The 20,743-nt window shown below is 41.1% G+C and overlaps 1 protein-coding gene across 3 annotated transcripts in view; it reads left to right on the plus strand.

Annotated features, from left to right (window-relative positions):
• Nucleotides 1-20,743, plus strand: part of TRPC3 (transient receptor potential cation channel subfamily C member 3) — a 198,307-nt gene that overhangs the window by 158,523 nt on the left and 19,041 nt on the right. For all 3 annotated transcript variants that reach the window (XM_083174435.1, XM_083174433.1, XM_083174434.1), the window contains 2 exons: nt 14,452-14,716; nt 16,091-16,286. In XM_083174435.1, the coding sequence (XP_083030561.1) occupies nt 14,452-14,716; nt 16,091-16,286 (461 nt within the window). The remainder of the gene's footprint in view (nt 1-14,451; nt 14,717-16,090; nt 16,287-20,743) is intronic.

The following is a 20,743-nucleotide window of genomic DNA, read 5'->3' on the forward strand; positions in this document are numbered from 1 at the left end:
CTACTTAAATCATTATACACTATTTATCCATGATGCCAATTACACATGACGCCACACACCGTGATGACAATTACACATTACGTCGCACACCGTGATGACAAGTTCACATTATGCCGCACACTGTGATGCCAATTACATATTACGCCGCACACCGTGATAAAAATTACACATTTTTGTTGCACACCATGATGACAATTACACATTATGTCGCACACCATGATGCCCATTAGACCCCACACTGTGATGCCTATTACACCCCACACTGGGATGGCAATTACGCAATACTCCCCACTCCCCATTACACATTATGCCCCACGAGCCGCTGCCGCACAACTGATGCCGTTTACTAATATGCCCCCACAGTGCCAGATATGCCCCCACAGTGCCACACATATATGCCCCCACAGTGACAGCTATTCCGCCAAAGGCCACACATATGCCCCCACAGCGCCACACATATATGCCCCCACAGTGACAGCTATGCCCCAACAGTGCCAAATATGCCCCACAGTGCCACACATATATGCCCCCACAGTGCTGGATATGCCCTCCACAGCACCACACATATATTCCCCCACAGTGACAGCTATTCCCACACAGTGCCACACATATATGCCCCCAGTAACAGCTATGCCCCAACAGTGCCAAATATGCCCCACAGTGCCACAGATATATGCCCCCACAGTGCCAAATATGCCCCCACAGTGCCACAGATATATGCCCCCACAGTGCCACAGATATATGCCCCCACAGTGCCACAGATATATGCCCCCACTTTGCCACAGATATATGCACCCACAGTGCCAAATATGCCCCCACAGAGCCACAGATATATGCCCCCACAGTGCCAAATATGCCCCCCCACAGTGCCACAGATATATGCCCCCACAGTGCCACAGATATATGCCCCCACAGTGCCACAGATATATGCCCCCACAGTGTCAAATATGCCCCACAGTGCCGGAAGCAGCATACAGTGACTCACTGTCTCACTCTCTACGTCTCCCCCTGCTGCCATCGCCTCTGCTGCTGCCTCTTCTTCATCTTCCTTGGGGAGGGGAGGGGAGGGGAGCGCATCGCATGTCTCTCCTTCCCCTTCACTGAGCTGTCAGCCATTCATACATCGCGGGCTGTCTCCTGATTGGCTGACAGCCCAGTGACATAGTGAGAGAGGGGAAGGAGAGACGCACGATGCACTCCCCTCCCCTCCCCTGGGAAATTAATCAGCGGCGGCGGACGGTGAGAGGCGAGCCGAGAGGGGGAGGAAGGGAGGCGGCGCTGGAGGGAGCTGCCGGGCACCCCGGCTGTTTATTAGAGACGGACAAGCCGTGCGGCGCCCCGGGCTGCTGCACGGCTTGTCCGCCTCTAGAAACGGCCCTGCTCATTACATATGCACGAGCGGGACCAGTGCAGCGGCTCCCTCCACCACGTCCCCTGCCAGCTCTCCGGGGGGCAGCACTGTGCTGCATGTGTCCCAGGGAGCCATCCTTCTCCCCCACACATTCTGGGGCAGGCAGGGAGGCTTCCATCTCTCTGCCTGCCACCATCCCCCGGTGTTAAAAATGTATGTCAGGGGCAGCGAGCCCCTGAGGCATTGAATAGGGTGAGAGGGAGGGCTGGCAGCGAATGCTCCAGACCTCCAGAACCCTGCGAATATGCAGCAAATCCTAAACAGGATTTGCTGCACATAGCGATAATAAGCATTGAATACTGCCCTATATCTACTCCAACCATACCTGAATGACCCTCATTGTTCTGTGACCCCTGGTGTCTCTAACAATAGATGGGCCGGATTAAGGGCCTGAATGGCCTGGAGCTCAAAATGATCCGGGGCCTACTATGAGAAATTGAGGAGGTGAAGTCAATGCCATGTAGGTATGTAGAACCCATACACTGTAACAGGCCTGGCCAACCTGTGATCTCCATCTGTTGTGAAACTACTCATCCCAGCATGCCTTGCCACAGTTTTAGCATACCCTAATAGTAAATTGGGTTTTTTTCCACTCCCCTTCCTTTGGCATACCGACATCAGAATGCCGGCCATCGAAAAATCATACTGAACACACCTTAATGTCTCACTAAATATATAAAAGAACAAATTACATATTTTTTGTGAAAAAATATAATTGTGATTTTAATATCACCATGTGGCCAGTTGGTGATCATCTTGCTGTCATGATTATGGGCTTATTTTTTGTGGACGACCAACTCCAGCTCCAACCACCCCATTGTTAGTCTGGCCCTGGTTGTAAGAATACTTTTGATAATGCCAAAAAAAGTATTTAAATCATCCAGACAATTTCTGTTACGTGTGTGGTGAAGTAACCTTCAAATCTCAGAAGCAGAATTATGGCAAGATTGGGAATTTAAAGTGTCCCTGGACAAAATTTCTGAAAAGCAGCCCAGTTACTTGCCCACATTGCAACCTTCTACCCCCTAACACACCCACACCAGCATGCCACAGGGGTGTCAAACTCAAATTCATCGGGGGCCGCATCAGCAGTTTGGTCACCCTCAAAGGGCCGGTTGTATCTGTAGGTCCCCCTGTATAATTATAATTCCATGACACCACAGGCTGTTCCCCCTATATAATATAAAATGAATGCCATGACACCACAGGCTGCTCCCCCTGTATAATAATAATGCCATGACACCACAGACTGCTCCCCCTGTATAATATAATAAAAATAATGTCATGACACATAAATGATTATACAGGAGGAGCAGCCTTTGGTGTCATGGCATTATTATTATACACGGGGACACCTCAGGAAACAGCAGATATATATTTTTTTATTGTGAGTGTGATCCTCATCCTCACTTACTGTTTCTCCGTCTGTCCTGCAGCTGCTGCGGCTTCCAGCTTTTCTTCACTGCTTGCTGCGGCCACACTGTCCCCGACTCCCGGTCCAGCTTCCCTGCCTGCTCCTACTTCTCTACAGACGCATGGGCGGGCGGCGTCATCGTCATGACGTCCCCACTGCCGGGCATCAGAGGGAACAGGCGGCCGGGCCCTCCTCCACGTAGCCGTGGAGGCCGGCGTCCATGTTTCTGTAGCCGCATACATATGTGCCTACAGGAACATGGCTGCCGACAGTGGAGGAACAGGTAAGGCGGCCGCGGTGGGGTGGGTGAGAGGAGGTGGCCTAGGCAGGAGCTGGGACACACTGCCCTGCGTGCTATCTCCTCGCGCGGGCCACATGACAAGGTCTGGCGGGCCGGATTTGGCCCGCGGGCCTTGTGTTTGACACCCGTGCTCTACGCTTGAACATACCCACTTTTATACAGCTCCTGCAGCTTCCATCAGTCTGATGCTGGTGTGAACTAAGGTCTCGTCAGTGTCATTCACGAGAGAAAGTGTGCTGTGGGGGAGAGAAGCAGTGGAGAGAGATGGCAAAGGTGTAATGTAAATGTGTAAAGTCAATTATGAGTTGTTAAAGAGATAGGTTGAGGATTTGATTGCTGGGGACACATAAGGAGGTGAGATATAATTGCTGAAGACCCAAGGTGAAAGATTTGATGGTTGGAGACACTAAAAAGGGAGAGATTTGATGGCTGGAGGCACTGACTTCCTCTGCCTCCCAAGTCATCCACTGTCGCAAGATCACGCCCAATCAGTGAGGTCATGTTCCCTTCTCAGGGGCACTAGCATCTCTGACGTGCACAAATGGCCCTAAAGTGGGGGAGGGGTCACCCAGCAGAATCAAATTGGTCAGGGGCTTCCCTGCTTCAGATCACAATTATTTACAGCAGTTATTCCAAACTGAGGAAAACCATCTATTTTATATTGTAACACTGAAAGATATTCACTTAGCTGTAGTCCGCTGCCTACATTCACACAGCCCTACACTCCTGTTTTATTTTTATATTTACTTTTTATTTTATAGTTTTGTAGCTTAGTAACGATTCCTAGTCTTCATCTAAGGTCGACTAATTTACTAATTATTAAAAAGGTTTATAGAAGAGCACATCAGCACTATTTTTCTAAGCTTTTCCTTATGATTTGACAGCTTATAAAAACTTACATAGTTGGTACCACTTCTCCAGAAGTCTATTAGTGCTATTCACACCTACAGTATATAAAATAACACAGAGTTGTTTCCAGTTGCAACATGATCTAATATAGCATAAATGGAGGAACAATACACTGGCATGCCTGTACCCTCCTAGCCCTTATAACCAGGCACCATTCTCTATGGCAGTGGTTCCCAACCTTTTTTGTCTCCCGTACCCCTTGATTAGGATTTTCATTTATGAGTACCTCGCGAAAAAAAAAAAAATTAGGGGGCGTGGCCTAAAAAGGGGTGTGGCCTCTTTTGAAGGGTGTGGGAGAGAGAGAGGGGGGAGAGAGAGAGATTAGAGAGAGGGGGAGAGGGAGAAGGAGAGGGAGAGAGGGGGGGGAGAGAGAGAGAAAGAGCGGGGGAGAGATCGAGAGGGGGAGAGATAGAGGTATCCCTGTGTGTACATCTCTCTACCCGCTGCCATCCCCAGTACAAGTGTAACCTACCCAACCCCACCCCCGCTAACCTGTCCCAGTAGAACAGATACCTTAAAGGCAGCCGGGGACTTGTCTTCTTGTAAGCTGCTGACCCGGCCGACACCGTCCATGGAAGTAAATGAGGTGAGGTGCTCCTGGAACAGCGGGTTCTCCCTCACCCCCAGCCGCCGCTCAAGTGTTACACACCGGGGCAGTCACTTTACGCGCCGGGGCAGTCACTTTATGCGCTGGGGCAGTCATTCGTGAATACAACATCCAGCATGCACCGGGGGGACGGTGGCACGCACTGAGGTGGGAGCGCAGAGAGGCTGCGGCGGGTTGGGGGAGCCTGGAGGCTTTTTTTAGACCTCCGGATTCCCTAGGTAGGAGAGATGCGCAATACACTCTCCTCCCCTCAGTCTCGTCTGACTGCCGCAGCCGCCATTACAGACCGGGCCACCGCGTACCCCCGAGCGGGTGGACGCGTACCCCCAAGGGTACGCGTACCACAGGTTGGGAACCACTGCTCTATGGCTAGAAAGCTAAAGTACCATACAAACGTGTCTAATGAAATACACTTCCTGAGCTTCAGTCTCTCCTCTAGACACACATCCTTTTCCTGTCAGGTAATGTGACTACTTGATTCACGCTCTTCCCAGTATCAGTGCTTTATCAAGGCCTCACTCTTGTCTGATCAATTATGTTGTGTAGACTACAGTACAGAGGGCAAGCAAATATATCAAGGGTTTTCACAAGGTACAGGAGGGAGACATTCTTCACAGGAAGAGGAGCAACAGAACACGAGGACATGCACTGAAACTAGAGGGAGGAAGATTCAGGGGAAATTTTAGGAAAAATTACTTCACAGAAAGGGTAGTGGATAAGTGGAATAGCCTCCCATCAGAGGTGGTAGAGGCAAATAAAGTAGAGCAATTTAAACATGCTTGGGATAGGCATATTGATAGCCTTACAAAGAAATAAGGATCAAATATGGTTTGAGGTAACATGTTTAAAAAAAGGGGCAGACTAGATGGACCAAGTGTTTCTTATCAAATTCTGTGTTTCTATGTTTCTATGTACTAAGCCTTGAAAAGTGATAAAATGGAGAGTGATAATCCACGAACCAGTCAGCTCATAACTGTCATTTTCCAAACACAGTCTGCAGCATGGCAGTTAGGAGCTGATTGGTTGGTACTTTATCACTTTGATCACTTTTCAAATTTAGTACATCTGGCCCTTAGTCTTTGTAATAACATAAACAGGTATTTTAATTGTAATCTACTGTATATAATTCTGAGGAAGTGTAAAATGGAAGGACACTTCATTTGCCGGTGTCCTTAAAGATATTTATGTCAATGTTATAACCAGATGCAAACAACTCATTACTAAACAGTAATAATCCGAATACAATAGTAAGATAAAGTAATATTATCCAATTAGCAGTAAGTAAATAAACCACGTCATACCATTCACTCCGTTTCCTGCATTAGCCCCTATTAGTCTCCATATAATTTAATAATATGATGTGATATAGGACAGAGGCCATTTATCTATTGATATCTGAATTCAATAGTGCTAGATGTATGCTTTTCATGAATCACAGTGTGTGGCAGACCCTGAGAGTAATTATTATGTTAATAAATCACAGACAATCACAGACAACCTATATCAAGTTACTTACATTTTTCAAATAGAGGCTACCATTAGACTGGGATAAAAAAAAAAATAACGCAAATGGAAAAGCTTGTAATTAATCAAACTGCTCTCGGCCATGCTCTGTGACATGGATTCTGAGCTCACTAGAAATTCATCAAAGCAGTTAAGTGTAGCTTGTTTTTTTCCTAATAGATAGCAGGTTGTTTGATGTCTTCTTGCATCTTTGGGAGATATTTTGCAACCAGTGAGAAGCTGAGCGTGATCATAATCTAAATAACAGTATTTGCTACTGTAATGATTGATTGTTACTAATAAAACCGCAGTATAACTTCACTCTTTTTAAAAGGCTCATGGAATATTAGGTAACTAAAATAATTCCTAGGGGTTAATAGGATGAGAGATTCAGAAAATTAGAGATTTGGTAAGAAATGTACATTTTTTTTAAAGGTCCACAAAAATCTAGAGATGCGCAGGTCCGGATTTACAAATCCCACTGGCACAATTGCATAATTTTGTCCATTTTTCATAATAAAGCAAAGATATTATGGGGCCTAAACAGTATATTGTAACAGCGCCTGTAGCATTTTGACTGTGACTCTTACTCTTACTTCCCACTACTGTCTTTCTTGTACAGTTGTGATATTCCTGTTTGCTGATGGTTTGGACAGTTGGACATCATTGCACTGTTCATTGGCAAAATTATTATGTTCCATTAGCAAAGTTGAACGCATGTACTTAGATTTTTTTCTTAGACAGTTTTTACACTTATGTTTAAAAAAAAAATTGTTTAATCTATATATACAGTATAGTCACTATGTATTTTTCGAGAGATTACTAATATGGGCCCTAGAGGATGGATCGGTGTTTAGGAACACCTGGTGAAGATATTTAGGAGTACATGTTGCAATGCTTTATAGCAAAAGATACGAAAACCTTTTACAGAATTCAGATATTTTTCTTGCTTGCCATTCAAACATCTATCAGGCTGCTGATAACTATTGGCTGACTGGTTTAATATTGACTGGTTGTCAAACTTACATTGTGAAAATATTTCAGGACACCTACAGTAAATGACATTGGATGAAAGTAAAGGTGCCAGCTAGGAGATCATAAACTCCTGAGTGCAATTCTGTTTGGACAGCATCATGTGACCACTTCTAGTACCCATCCCCATCTACAAGTGGTTCCTTCTCCTCTTTTGATGACTTTTTCAGTTCAGCAGATACTGTAAGTTTGTATAGATCACCAATGTGTTGAGAAAATCACATTTTGCTACTTAACTGGTGGCCCCATCCCATAAACCAGGCATGTCCATACTACGGCCCTCCAGCTAATGTGAAACTACACATCCCGTCATGCCTTGCTATTGGGGAATTCTAAAACTATGGCAAGGCATGCTGGGATGAGTAGTTTCACACCAGTTGGAGTGCCACAGTTTGGACATGCCTGCCATAAACTATTCTCTTACTATCGCTGTCCGATGTAAACAGCCATCATTTAAGTGTCAGTGACCACCAGGGTTGTTAGCAACTGTGACACCTGCAGTTGTGGTTGTGATTGCTACTTTAGTAATGACATTTTGTTACCTACCTTAGGTTGTAAATGTAAAATATATATACTAAATCTATTAAAATGAAGTAAAAAAAAATAACATATTCATTAATTTGTAGGGAAATCAATATGTGCAGAGTGCTGACATAGCGTCTATTACTATGTCAACTTTGTCTTGCAGTCTTTCTGACTATTGCTCTAAAAATGCTAACAGGATGTATACTATTAATTAAACATAAACATACTGTTGTCTGGTCAACCTTTAGGTGATGTGTGTACTGTCAGGCAGTGCGAAGCTTTTGATATCTGCTGAGATGTTATGATATTACCCTAATATACTTTGAAAGCTGTAATTAGTGCAATTTGTCTCACAGGAACATCAAAGAAATGTAAACGACACATTGCGTTTACTGCACAATAATACAACTAAAGTCCACAAAGTTAACTTTTGTGTAAACATTATGAATTCAAAAACTATCATTTCCCATTTGATGTTCTTAAAAATGGGCCTCATTTTGTTGGAAGAAAAGGCCACTTAAACACTGTTAAATAAAGATTTAAATTAAAATTAAACCTAAGATATAAGCTGATATTACTAAAAGAGCAATAAATCAATTATTCTTAATTTGTCTAAGCTTTTCATTCATTTTATGTATTTATTTTATTTTTCAAGTATTAGACTGACTCACTTTTTTAATGCTTCAAAACAAAAATCAGGAGACATTGACTGTTGTAGCGGAACCTAAAGGTGCCCAGACACTACTGTGATGTATCCGACCTCTTGCTTAGGTTCAATGCGCACAGAATCGCGCATCGGACCTGAGGGGGACAACAAACACATCCAGGTTGGGACGATTTCTCGGCGATTGGGTGAAATCGTCCCAAATCGGACAAGTGTATGTGCACCTTAAGTAATTTTTATATTTACAAATTGTCTAGCTAAAAAATGGCGGTTTATATTAGACATGTTATTGTTTATACTGTATCTTTGACTCTTGGAATGAGGCACAGGGAAAATGATTGCAAGAAACCAGAAACTATAGTGTGCCCAGGGCTGCCAAAATTGTGAGGCCTGGAACTGACAGGTGTGTGCCTGGTGAGACTTTTGGTCTTTGCAGCACTGTCCGTATTACTCTACCTCTACATTGCTTCATGGGAAATTTTAACTCTGTTTATGAAAAATTACGCTTGATAGACTCCAGTCCTGGGCCCCTTTTCTGTCTGGGCCCAGCAGTTCCCCTCTGATGGCAGCGCTGAGTGTTTCCCACTGTCTGAGGGCCCTGCATTCTCCAGGGAATAGTAATTGCTGTGATGAACATTCAGCCATGCTCTACTTAATATGGACTAGTCGCATCCATAAATGTGTATTATAGAGGTCTTCAATTATACAATTATAGTTGCATATATATATATATATATATATATATATATATATACCAAGATAAGTACAACACAACTGTAAAATATGATTACATATTTTTACAACAATCTATACCTTAGAAGTTTGGATTAATAGCACTGCAAGAGCCACATTACCCTTATTGTGAACAGCAGAATGTATATGTGTCATATGCAGAAGTGAGAACCGTTTCTTTACATTTCCCATATAAAATATAATACAAACAGCCCCACAGCCATTGCTTACCATTTGTTTTAAATATATAAGGAATCATCTTGTTAGCAGTAGCCAATGTAGAGTTAGCTCAGTGACTGTGTCTTTGGAACGGCCACTGTGTGAAAATATACTAATGCTGCAGGAGATGTCTTGTGTTACTAGACGCCACCTGCAGGCTTGTGTGAGCCGTTGCTGCATCTGAGATGCACCATCAGATAGAATGTGGGTATTGGTGACAGTATGGGAGTTAGGGGCGGTGGGGGGGGGGCGTCGGTTGAAGAAGTTCTACCTTGGGTGCCGAGTAGCCTTACAACGATTGCAGGTCTACCATACACTGAGATTTAAATGCGGACATATTTTGGAATGCATGTTTGGTAAGTTAATAGACCATAAATGAGGGTGTATATCTCCTGTTGCCCCCCCCCCCCACACACACACACACACACCCACACACTTTATTCCCATTAAACATAATTGAGTTGTTGGAATAATGGATTGCGGAAAAAGAGAGCCACTGTTGGCAGTTACTACTGTATTACATATAGCTTTTATTTGTTACGGCATCGGAATACCACTCTAGAGAGCATATGAAGCTACCATTTACCACCTGGGGGAAATCTAATAGATTGTTATTAGTTGTTACTTAAAATTCTGGGCCATTGTCATTTGCCAGGTGGGAAACATTGGGAAACTGGCTACTGCTGCTACAGAAGGGAAGCTGTTGCATTTAGTGCAAAACTATTTGGAAAAGTCATGTTTGTATCATTTTATTTTTGCTTATACATCTTATATTTAGTGGTATTTTAGACCTCTCCATTCATCATTTGTACAGCTAGCCATTCAAGTCATTTCTGAGAACAAAAATAGTTAAATTTATGTTTTGATTTTCATAGGATTAAGAATGTCCTGATATTCCTTTCAGTATCCAGTGTTATTGCCATCTGGAGCAGAGCTTTTACCAGCCGTTGAAGATTTATCTACATTTTCAATCTCTTTAGTTTCAGCTGGATGATCTACTTTTATGACTGCTTTATTATGTACCATTTATTTGACATGAATTTTGTTTAAACATACCAGGATGCGTTCTGCGCGACTGTAGCTTATAAACTTGACTAATGCTGCGCAACGTAATGTAAAAAGAATGTCCTATTCGGCCATTATATATAAAGCAATTTCCTATTATGCTGTATGTACACAAGACAACCTAAACAAATACATACCAATAGTTTAGTTCTTCCTTTTCATTACTGTAGTAATGATGTGTTTATGAAGTATGTATACTACCTCCATTGTCACTGACATCACCCATATTTACCATTATATCACCATTTCCTCAATGTTCATAGAAAACAGATGCACTTCGTTATTATAGCAGTAACACTTCATTTTCCATAGCTAACCAGCCTGAATCATGATGTGAACCCAAAGCAATCCTGTGAGCAGAGCCGTTTCTAGATAATTTTTCTCTCAGTGGGAACACAAAAAAATGTTCATCCGCTGCCCTATTTTGGGCGTGAGTCCAAAAAGAGGGTGTGGTCTTGCTGCAGGGGGTTGCTGGAATGGGCATGGAAAAGATTACCTTATACTGAGACAATAGTACCCTTTCTACCACATTATGCCACACAAAGTATTTCTCTTTGCCCCTTATTATGTTATGACTAAGAGACCCATTGTTGCCTTTGGCCCACTATAGACCATTTTGAACAATGTCATATGAATGAACCAGTGTAGGGAGCAGAGTTAACTGAGGGAGGTACGGCTTACCTTGTGTATGCCGCCCCTATATGCCCACTATATATGGCATGCGATGGGAGCCGTGATAATCCACAAGTACCTTCCAAAGCTCAGAATCTCGAGTCTATTACCCCTGAGGAAGTCGTTCAGCGACGAAACGCGTTTGGTCTCGACTCACCAGAAATCTTTGCATTACCAATGTATCATTAGTACTGTTAATAATGTCTGACATCGATTATGTCATCTATGTTTTAATAAAATCATTTTACAAATTGTAAGAATCCGTACCCACTATTGAATATCACACGAAGGTGGAGGTTCTTATATAGCGCTCTCTATATCCATTTCTTGTGCACATATCCATTGATGTTGTCCTCCACTAACAGGGAGGTCTTATAGAGTAGCTGCTGACAATAGCGCAAACGAAGGTCTTTCTCTTACATATATATATATATATATATATATATATATATATATATATAAACCTCTGTCACCATCTGCATCTCTCTGTCACCCATTGAGGGGTTTCATATTGTGGCGTCACACTATGCCTCAGACAGTAATACCCATTACACAATATTTGCCCCACTCAGTAATTCCTTTTGCACCATAACATGCAGTATTCTTTATATTAACAGTAGTAGCCCTGAGTCTGACACCATATTATGCGACACATAGTAGAAATGTCCCTGGACTCCCTGACCTCGAGCTTCCCAAAAAGGGTGGAGGCCTGCCCTTGGCTCCAAAAACAATGTTATTTAGCTGGCATGATAAAGCACTAAAGTGATGTGCCACTTATTTATCATAGAAGTGCATCAAATAAATGTATATACAGTCTAAACTATGCAGGGGCTGGCGTTTATTCCACCCCCCTTCCTGCCAGCCCCCTGGGTCCCCGCCGCCCCATTCTGACGTCTGCCCCCACCTCCCCCGCACTGCCCCCCCCCCCCCTAATCCTGCCCGTCTCCACTTCACTGAAGCGGAGGTGGACAGGGTCCCGCCACCCAGCCGCTGAGAGACTGGGACGCGAGTGCACGTGAGACGTACATGCGTCCCAGTCTGATGGAGTCCCACTCCGCCAGTGCTCGCCAGCGGGGACGGTCTGGTGAGAGCCAGGCAAAGAAGAGAGGGGCTCCATCTGTACATATAGGTAACCTATAGCCAATAGCCAGATGGGTCAGCAATCTGCTTAGCAGGCTATCTGAATGTGGACCAGCCAGGTCTGTAGTTAGAGGCTGATCCAGTTGGAGGCCCCCAGCATGATGGATAAAAAGTACCATCCTGATAGCAGGTTGTGCTTACTGGTAGAGGTTGGAAGCAATATGAGGAGCCAAGAGTAGGATGTCAGGAACTAACTGTTATCGCTGAGGATGGCCTGTGTGCTTTAAATGCCAATATCCATTTTTAATCCCAGTACCATTCTTGCCATAGATAGATAGATAGATAGATAGACAGACAGACAGACAGACGTATAGATAGCAGTGTTTGTCGGATTAATGTGGATCTGCGTGTCAACTCAGCCACCAGTGGGTTTGGTCTTTGCAAACTGTTGCACACTGGGTTGTTTCACATTTCAGCCTTAAAAGGCCTTATAGTAAGTACAACAGGTTTTTATGTGTAAGCGAACACAGCCATTCACATGCCGGCAGGGAAATTCACTTGGCAGGACGGGGGGGGGGGGGCGCGCGGGCGTGCATGCGTGCCCAGCAAGCGGTGTTTACCCACTCACTAAACAATGAATGTACGCTGCTTAGTGAGTGGATCTGAATCAGGCCCTAAATGACATGATATATTGCCAACATTTTGGGATTTGTGCCAAACATCAGACTTCCATTTTCCTTTGCCAAGCTAAAGATGTAACCTCTGCAACAGTATTGCATCAGGGTGAAGGGCTAATGACTACAAACGTACAGGCTTCAGCAAACAAAAAATATGATCAAAAACAAAAGAAAAACAGTATTTGTTGAGTTCTAGGTGTTGTTTATTTGGCATAAAAATGCAGTCAATATTATCTATGTATTTACAGTTATACATTTTCGGTTAACGCGCATGATTGCTGACAAGGGTTAACCCTTCATGCATTGCCAACTAACCTTTTTTGGTGCATCACCCTAACTAAACTAACATTAACGTGGAAAACAGAGCTGTCCGAAGGTTATGGCTCAAACAGACACCAAGCAGTGGTCAAGTGATTGGTATTCAGATAGACAAGCAGACAGCAGGCACCAGAATGGCTGGGGAAATGCAGATCTTTAAAAGAGTACACGAAGCAAAGAAAAGCATGTATTCCTGTACCAATGTCTGATGACAGGCGGTAGCTTTAAGCAAGGCATGCAAATGCCATGGAAATTGGAAATGTTGGAATACACAGCAGGAGCTCCTGAAAAGGAGGGAACCGGTATGATGAGTACCTGGACAATGAAATATTAATTGGATGGAGATGTGTCGTGCTGTGACATTTTACTGTGGTGCACAGAATTAAATTAGTAGAAGTCTGTTCCATTTGCATTCTGCATTTAGGCTTTTTTGTGGTTTGTTCTTTTATTTAAATTATGTAGAAATATGTTTTTTTTATAATGTAGATGTAAAAATATGTACTGTGCCTTATACTCATGTATGCCCTTTGACGGGGTTTTAAATTGTTATTCCTTTAATGTTCTTATTCTAAAGTGGACTAAGGACCAAAGACTTATGATGCCACCTACTGGTTAATGTTAATTCCAAATCTAAAAGCCAGTATTATTCCTTACATCACAGGTTCTCAAAGTCGGTCCTCAGGACCCCACATAGTGCATGTCTTGCAGGTCTCCTCACAGAATCAAGTGAAATAATTAGCTCCACCTGTGGATCTGTTAAAATGTGTCAGTGAGTAATGAATACACCTGTGCACCTGCCGGGTGACCTAGAAAACAGGACCTGTGGGGGGTCCTGAGGACCGAGTTTGAGAACCATAGCATTAAACCACTGCATTTAGAACCATTTGCATAAAATATCGGTGCTATTATCAGTTTGATGGCGACAATGTCAAAATCCATATCACCATATAACCCAATGGAATAAATGAGGAACCTGGTCAAATGACACTGAACCCCATAAAATAATGGTGTGAGTAATACTAGTTACACGGTAGTATTTCTGTTTCAGTGCACGTTCAAATATTCCACCTTCTGTTAAAATGTTTTCTGGTAGAATAAAACATTTAAGCACATCTATGCAAACCTACTGAGCAATCATTTTACGTCTATGTGATTTATTGTGTACAAGCTCATCATATATCTTCAGTCTGCTGGAAATCTAACAGCTAAAAGAGAGAGATATCTAATACAATTCCAGAATGTGATATTGTTATCCAGCCACTAATGAATTTAAGCTCCAGTACTATTTATTGTAGTTATTTACCATGTTTGCTTTCTTTCAGCCAGAGATAAATGGCTGCCGTCTGATCCGCAGATCATATCTGAAGGCCTATATGCCATAGCTGTTGTGCTGAGCTTTTCTCGGATAGCCTACATCCTGCCAGCCAATGAAAGCTTTGGACCTCTGCAGATATCACTTGGAAGAACGGTGAAGGACATCTTTAAGTTTATGGTTCTCTTTATTATGGTGTTTCTAGCATTCATGATTGGGATGTTTATCCTGTATTCATACTACCTTGGAGCTAAAGTAAATTCTGCCTTCACAACGTAAGTACAGTGTTACTGTATATCACATGTGGCCTACAGTAATAATATTGTTTTCTTTACAGAGTTTCTGCCAACACTCCCCCTCCTCACAAAAGGCAGACTGTAGTAAAGAATAGCGGTTACGGATTATACATATAGACAGTGTCGCGATAGATAGACAGTCAGTAGGTCTACCCCAAAAGGTTGACATGCAAAAGACATGCAATAGGTCAACAGGGTCAAAAATCCAACATGGTCAAAATGTTGACATGAAAAAGGTAGGCACGTGAAAAGGTAAACAAGTTTTTTTTTGTGTCAACCTCGACAACTGTTGACATAGACCCTCAATTACTGTAACACATATCCTGGTAGGGCTTGGTTTGCTCGCCGTGCTTTGGGCATGGTGCCTCGCTGCGCTCGGCCCACTATTATATTCTCCCTCTATGCCGACATGGATGGTGAAGTAATAACAAGCCAGTTTAGAAAAAAAAAATTATGAAAACTCATGTCTACCTTTTTCATGTTGAAATTTTCACCCTGTCAACCTTCTGACTGTCCTATTGCATGTCTACCTATTTGTTGACCTTTTGACCCTTTCGACTTTATGTAGACAGTGTAGATCTATCAACCGGAACCAAGGAATAGCAACCATAGAAATTGCCCTAAATGCAAGCAGACATAAGAAATAAGCATATTGTAATAGAGTACTTTTATTACTATATCTTTTGTTATCCTTCGTATCTATGACTATTACATGTAAATACTATGTAATCACATAACAATTGTTATATTTATTGCTACATACTGTATACATCACAACCATTAATGTTAGTGTAAGATGGGATACAATGAGCAATATTTGTTGGTAATATCATTTTTATATTTATGATCCCATTTAGTATTTATAACAGGGGTCTGTTACTGTAATTATAAACAGAGAGACCATATCTGATATCTCCGATATCCCCCATAATACAGTACATTCAGGGAAACTTACATTCAACAATTATGATTTCAAATTGTCATTTATTTAACATGAATCTGATATATTATCTAAATTACTGACTTCCAGAAAGTTGTAGAAAACGAGAGCAAAAAAGTGTGATGTGTTCTGCTGCTCAGCAATTATGTTACATCGTATGATCACTAAGTGCATCCTTCTATATAGTCTGTGTCAGAAGAACCACTTAGTAGATAATTAGCCTAAATATGCAACGGATGCCTCGGGAATTGTGGGGTGCACTTTTTATTATATTCTGGGTTAAAAAAATAACATACCTGGAAAATCACAGTTCGTAGCATTCCAGACTATAAATCCAGTACTTGTATTTTGTGAAAACAAAATGTGAAAAACAAATCTTCTTTCTTTATCTTTATCTTCTTTCTTTCTTTAAGTGTGGAAGAGAGCTTCAAAACCCTGTTCTGGTCAATATTCGGCTTGTCTGAAGTTACTTCTGTCGTTTTGAAATACGACCACAAGTTTATAGAGAACATCGGCTATGTACTTTATGGCATCTACAATGTGACAATGGTGGTGGTTCTTCTAAATATGTTAATTGCCATGATTAACAGCTCATACCAAGAAATAGAGGTAACACAATCTCAACCCTCAATATTTATATATATTTTACATTTATTCTGTCTGTTCTAATAACTCTATCATTATATCTACAATATAATTATTTCATTTAATTCATAATTATTTTTAAATACATCATTGAGATAGTAAAGGTAGCTGGAATATAGCATTTATTTTATCTACAAGTGATAAGTCTGAACCCTATAAACAGAACATTTGCCATAATTTCCAGGTGACTGTGTTTGCCATGACGCATGTACAGGAATTGAAAATGTGCGCTAATATAGAATTCTGAATAATATACTAACATGCTTTTGTTGTGACTATAATGGAATCTATATTACTCCGTTGGTGTTCCATGGAAATTTTAGTGAATAATATTAATTCTAATAATATCCCAACTGTTGCATTAAAGGTCTATTGTTGAAAATGCTGTATATAGTTTGTACACGAAACAATGCAATGACACATAAACTTCCCCATTTACATATTCAAATTTGCTTGAATCTTAATAAACATAAAATGTAATTTAAATGTTCTAGAGCTTTTATTATTCTTACAGAAATTTCAAAGCCACTACATGGGAGGTTTAAAAACACATCACAAATGTGTTTTACCCTCTGAACTACCAATTCTACCAATATAAGTCACGTAGGGCTGAGTTACAATTTGAACCCATTACTGTAAAAATAAAAAAATAAAAAAAGGTGCCTAAATCCACTATTCGGATGTTAAGTGCTTTTTCTATCTGCCTAATTGCTAATAATACAATGTTATTGAAGCACAAAGTGTATTCAAATATAACCATAATTGTAAGGAGTGAAATTGAAATGCCACATAAGCAATATACAACTGATGGAAACTGAAATGTCTGCTGTTCAGTTTATAATGAAATAGGAAAAACAAAAGATCTGGTTATACAACGTCCATTTATTTAGCATGGAATGCTGCTTTTTTGCATTTTGTAGGCACAGCACTAATGCTACTTTACTGTTATAAAATAGAACATACTGTATCTCTGAGTTATATTTGCATCTGTAAAAAACAAAGTCTCATTCAGATAGACATGATAAATTTTACTTGAATCGTTCTGTGCTATCAGAATGAAACGGATTGACAGATACATAATAGAACATTGTTCGGAGATTCTGCATGGTATACATATAAATAGGATAGTATTCTTTGTGTTGTCCCAAGAAAGCAGGGCCAGTAATTAAGTCAATCTATCACCATAGCACATCTCAATTGACAAGGGGGGAAATCAACTGTTTTTTATATATGTATATATGTATTTTGCTATGGCATATTAAATGTCGTGCAGTTCACATTTGTTACATGCTCTTAACGTGCCAAAAACATGACTGAATCTGATTGGATATTGGCAACACTTTTCTTTGGTCACATGCACGCATAGAATTGTTTTCATAAATATCCTTTAATAGTATTTTTCTTAATGATATTAAACTGCATTTAACAACTGTGCATGTTTCAGACCCGCATGTTCATCTTTGTTTATCTTTGGGCAATTCAAAGTGGTATTTGCATGTTGTGGGCATGTATATGGAATTGCAAAGATCTTCTGAATTCAGATGGATCTCTTACAGCAGTTGTAGGGTGTTCAATGATGGCCTGTTGTGGATGTAGTTGGACTTTGATTAAAAGCCGTGACAAGCAACTGTAGGGCAGATTTACTAAGCCTGATGAAGTAATAATGTGGGCAGTGATGACACAACAGCAAATTGGCTCCTAACTGTCTTTAGGGTTGGTTGTAGACTGGAGGGCTAGGTAGGAGTGGGGAGTTAGGGTTAGGCACTAAAAGGGGGGTAAAGTTACAGATAGAGAAAATATACTTGCCACAATGCTGGAGAACCACCCAGAAGTGATGGTCACGTAATCGCCGGGGGACCGAAAGACACGGCTGGAGCCACCAGAGAAGGTAAGTCACCACTGGGCCACTATGAATGACAACATTCTAATATGACAACATTTCATCACTGTCCATATGATGTATGTCAACATGGTCAACATCTACATTTTGCCTGACGATATTTCGTACTCAACCGATTGAAGTTTATAAATAATCTTTGATGATATTGAGAATAAAATAATTCATACTTGTTTACAGATTTAAAGGGGTTGTTCACTTTCGGACAATGTTTAATATGACATTTAACACGAAACTAATAAAATGTCTACAACACCCTTTTCTGGCTATGACCCCTATTATTGAGCTATTGGCTCTCAGCGCAATAAAACGAGTCCCTATAGAAACCTGTGGGACTGCTTCTGCTGTCAGAATTGGAGGGACCGCAGTGGCTATCGGCTCCATGGAACATTCTGGGCATCAATAATATTTGCATAGGACCCTCCTGGGGATACACTGCAAACATTATCTGACTAGTTAAAAGCCAGTCAAAATGACAGATTCTGTAATGTACTTACACTTTGAGCTGTGACAGTTTTTACTTTCACTTTGAGCTGTGGCAGTTTTTAGCCCACAAACTCTCCACCCCACCCCCAGTCCTTATCTGCTCCTACTTCCAATCTCTGTCTTCACAGCTCCCTTTTTACATATCCAGCAAGGTTAAAACAGATCAGTGTCCCTGCAAAAATTGCTTTCACTTTCTGTTAATTTAGACACAAAGGAGTCATTCGGACCATCGAGTGGCCTGTAGTGGTCACTGGCGGTACTTCACCTGATAGAGATGAGGTGTAGTAAGCCTGTTATATTTAGAGAGAGAGAGAGAGAGAGAGACGCTTAATCATCTTGTCTTGAGTATCTCATGTGGTTTTCTGTAATCAGTTTTTTTACGGTTTCCAAACATTGGGCCTTATTCTAGTTCACTCTTTCTGACAAAATCCTTCTTAGATGGACAAAACCATGTGCACTGCAGGGGGGCAGATATAAAATGTGCAGAGAGAATTAGATTTGCGTGAGTTATTTTGTTTTTGTGCAGGGAAAATACAGACTGATTTATTTTTACACTATGATATAGATCTCACTTTGAAGTAAAACCCCACCTAAATCTAATTCTCTCTGCACAAGTAACATCTGCCCCACCTGCAGTGCACATGGTTTTGTCCATGTAAGAAGGATTTTGTCAGAAAGAGTGAACTAGAATAAGGCACATTGTGTTCATTTGTCAACATTAATCATGTGAGCTCCCCCACTGCAGTCTAACTCTCTTTCTTATTAAATTTAATAGCCCTTAAGAGTGCAGTTATGTTACATATAGTTTGCAACATAAAAGAAGCTGTTGCTTTCAGCTTTGATAGTAGTTACATTTTCTCAGCACAGTGCTTTATATTATTGCGTTACAGCATCAAGCTATAAATCTGCAGTAACCAAATGTGTGTCTTTAGTCTTTAATGGAAGCTAGAGCATGGCTTTGATATATGTAGATACTGTTTCCATTCAGTAAGCTTCTAAAACTAGATTTACAGGGTGGACGAAACACATACATACACTCATACAGTACTGCCAGAAGAAATTACTGCTTTTTCATTTTGGTGTAGAGAATTGAAAAGTAATAAAATTCCTAGGCATGGACAGTTATGTCATGTAACCGAGGCTCGCAAGTCTGATAGGTTAGCAAGTCTGTCACAATAAAACAGACTTAAAATCTTCACTAGGGAGTATTTAATAAGGAATTAACATTTTTTTCCATATACAAATAAGACATAGTAATCATACAAATACAAGCATCAGGCAAATGAGTTTTCCTCTTAGTAAATACTGTTATGAATATATAAATATATATATATTATTTGTTTGCTTTTGTTAGGATTAAAACAAGTTAATTCTAATTATAACCTCCCCACGCCATCTCACAAGTGGTACATTTGTATGTGATATTATTTATACTAATAATAATCCCTTTGAGAGCTATTTATTCACAGATGTAAATCTTCATGAATCAAGCAAGCAATTCGCTTTAGTCTGACTATTGACACTGCAAACCATGTTTTCATTGGTTGTGATGGTTTTCACACAGATTTAGATTTAAAAAATACCGTCTTCAGCAGCACAATACCCTGGTTAATTATATTCTACGAAGTGGTCTGCAATTACAGTCCCAGGCCAATAGAGAATATCCACCTCTCATTTGGACTCAGTTCAAGAGGGTAACTCCCTTCATTCTGTGCAAGGAGAGAACAGTTGGGACTAGAGTACTGTGTTGGTGTTGCCAGGGAAGCCAGGATCATTTGAGAAGTCAGCACCTCTTGTCTCAGTAGTATTGAGATCATGACCGGGACTGTTAATCTTTAAATATTCCTAATGGCAGTTATTGGAACAGTTGAAATAAGGTACAGGTCTCAGTGCATTGTAGATTAAGCACCAGTACTGTAGCAAATGACAACTGGATAATTCCCCAACCATTCAATCCCTGTCTCTGCCAATGAAGATGTCACTACATAAATAAATCTGAAAAAGCATAATGAATCATTGCATGGCTGCAATTTATGAA

This window comes from Crinia signifera, chromosome 1 (genome assembly GCF_055691185.1).
Source record: "Crinia signifera chromosome 1, ASM5569118v1, whole genome shotgun sequence".
Lineage (NCBI taxonomy): Eukaryota > Metazoa > Chordata > Amphibia > Anura > Myobatrachidae > Crinia > Crinia signifera.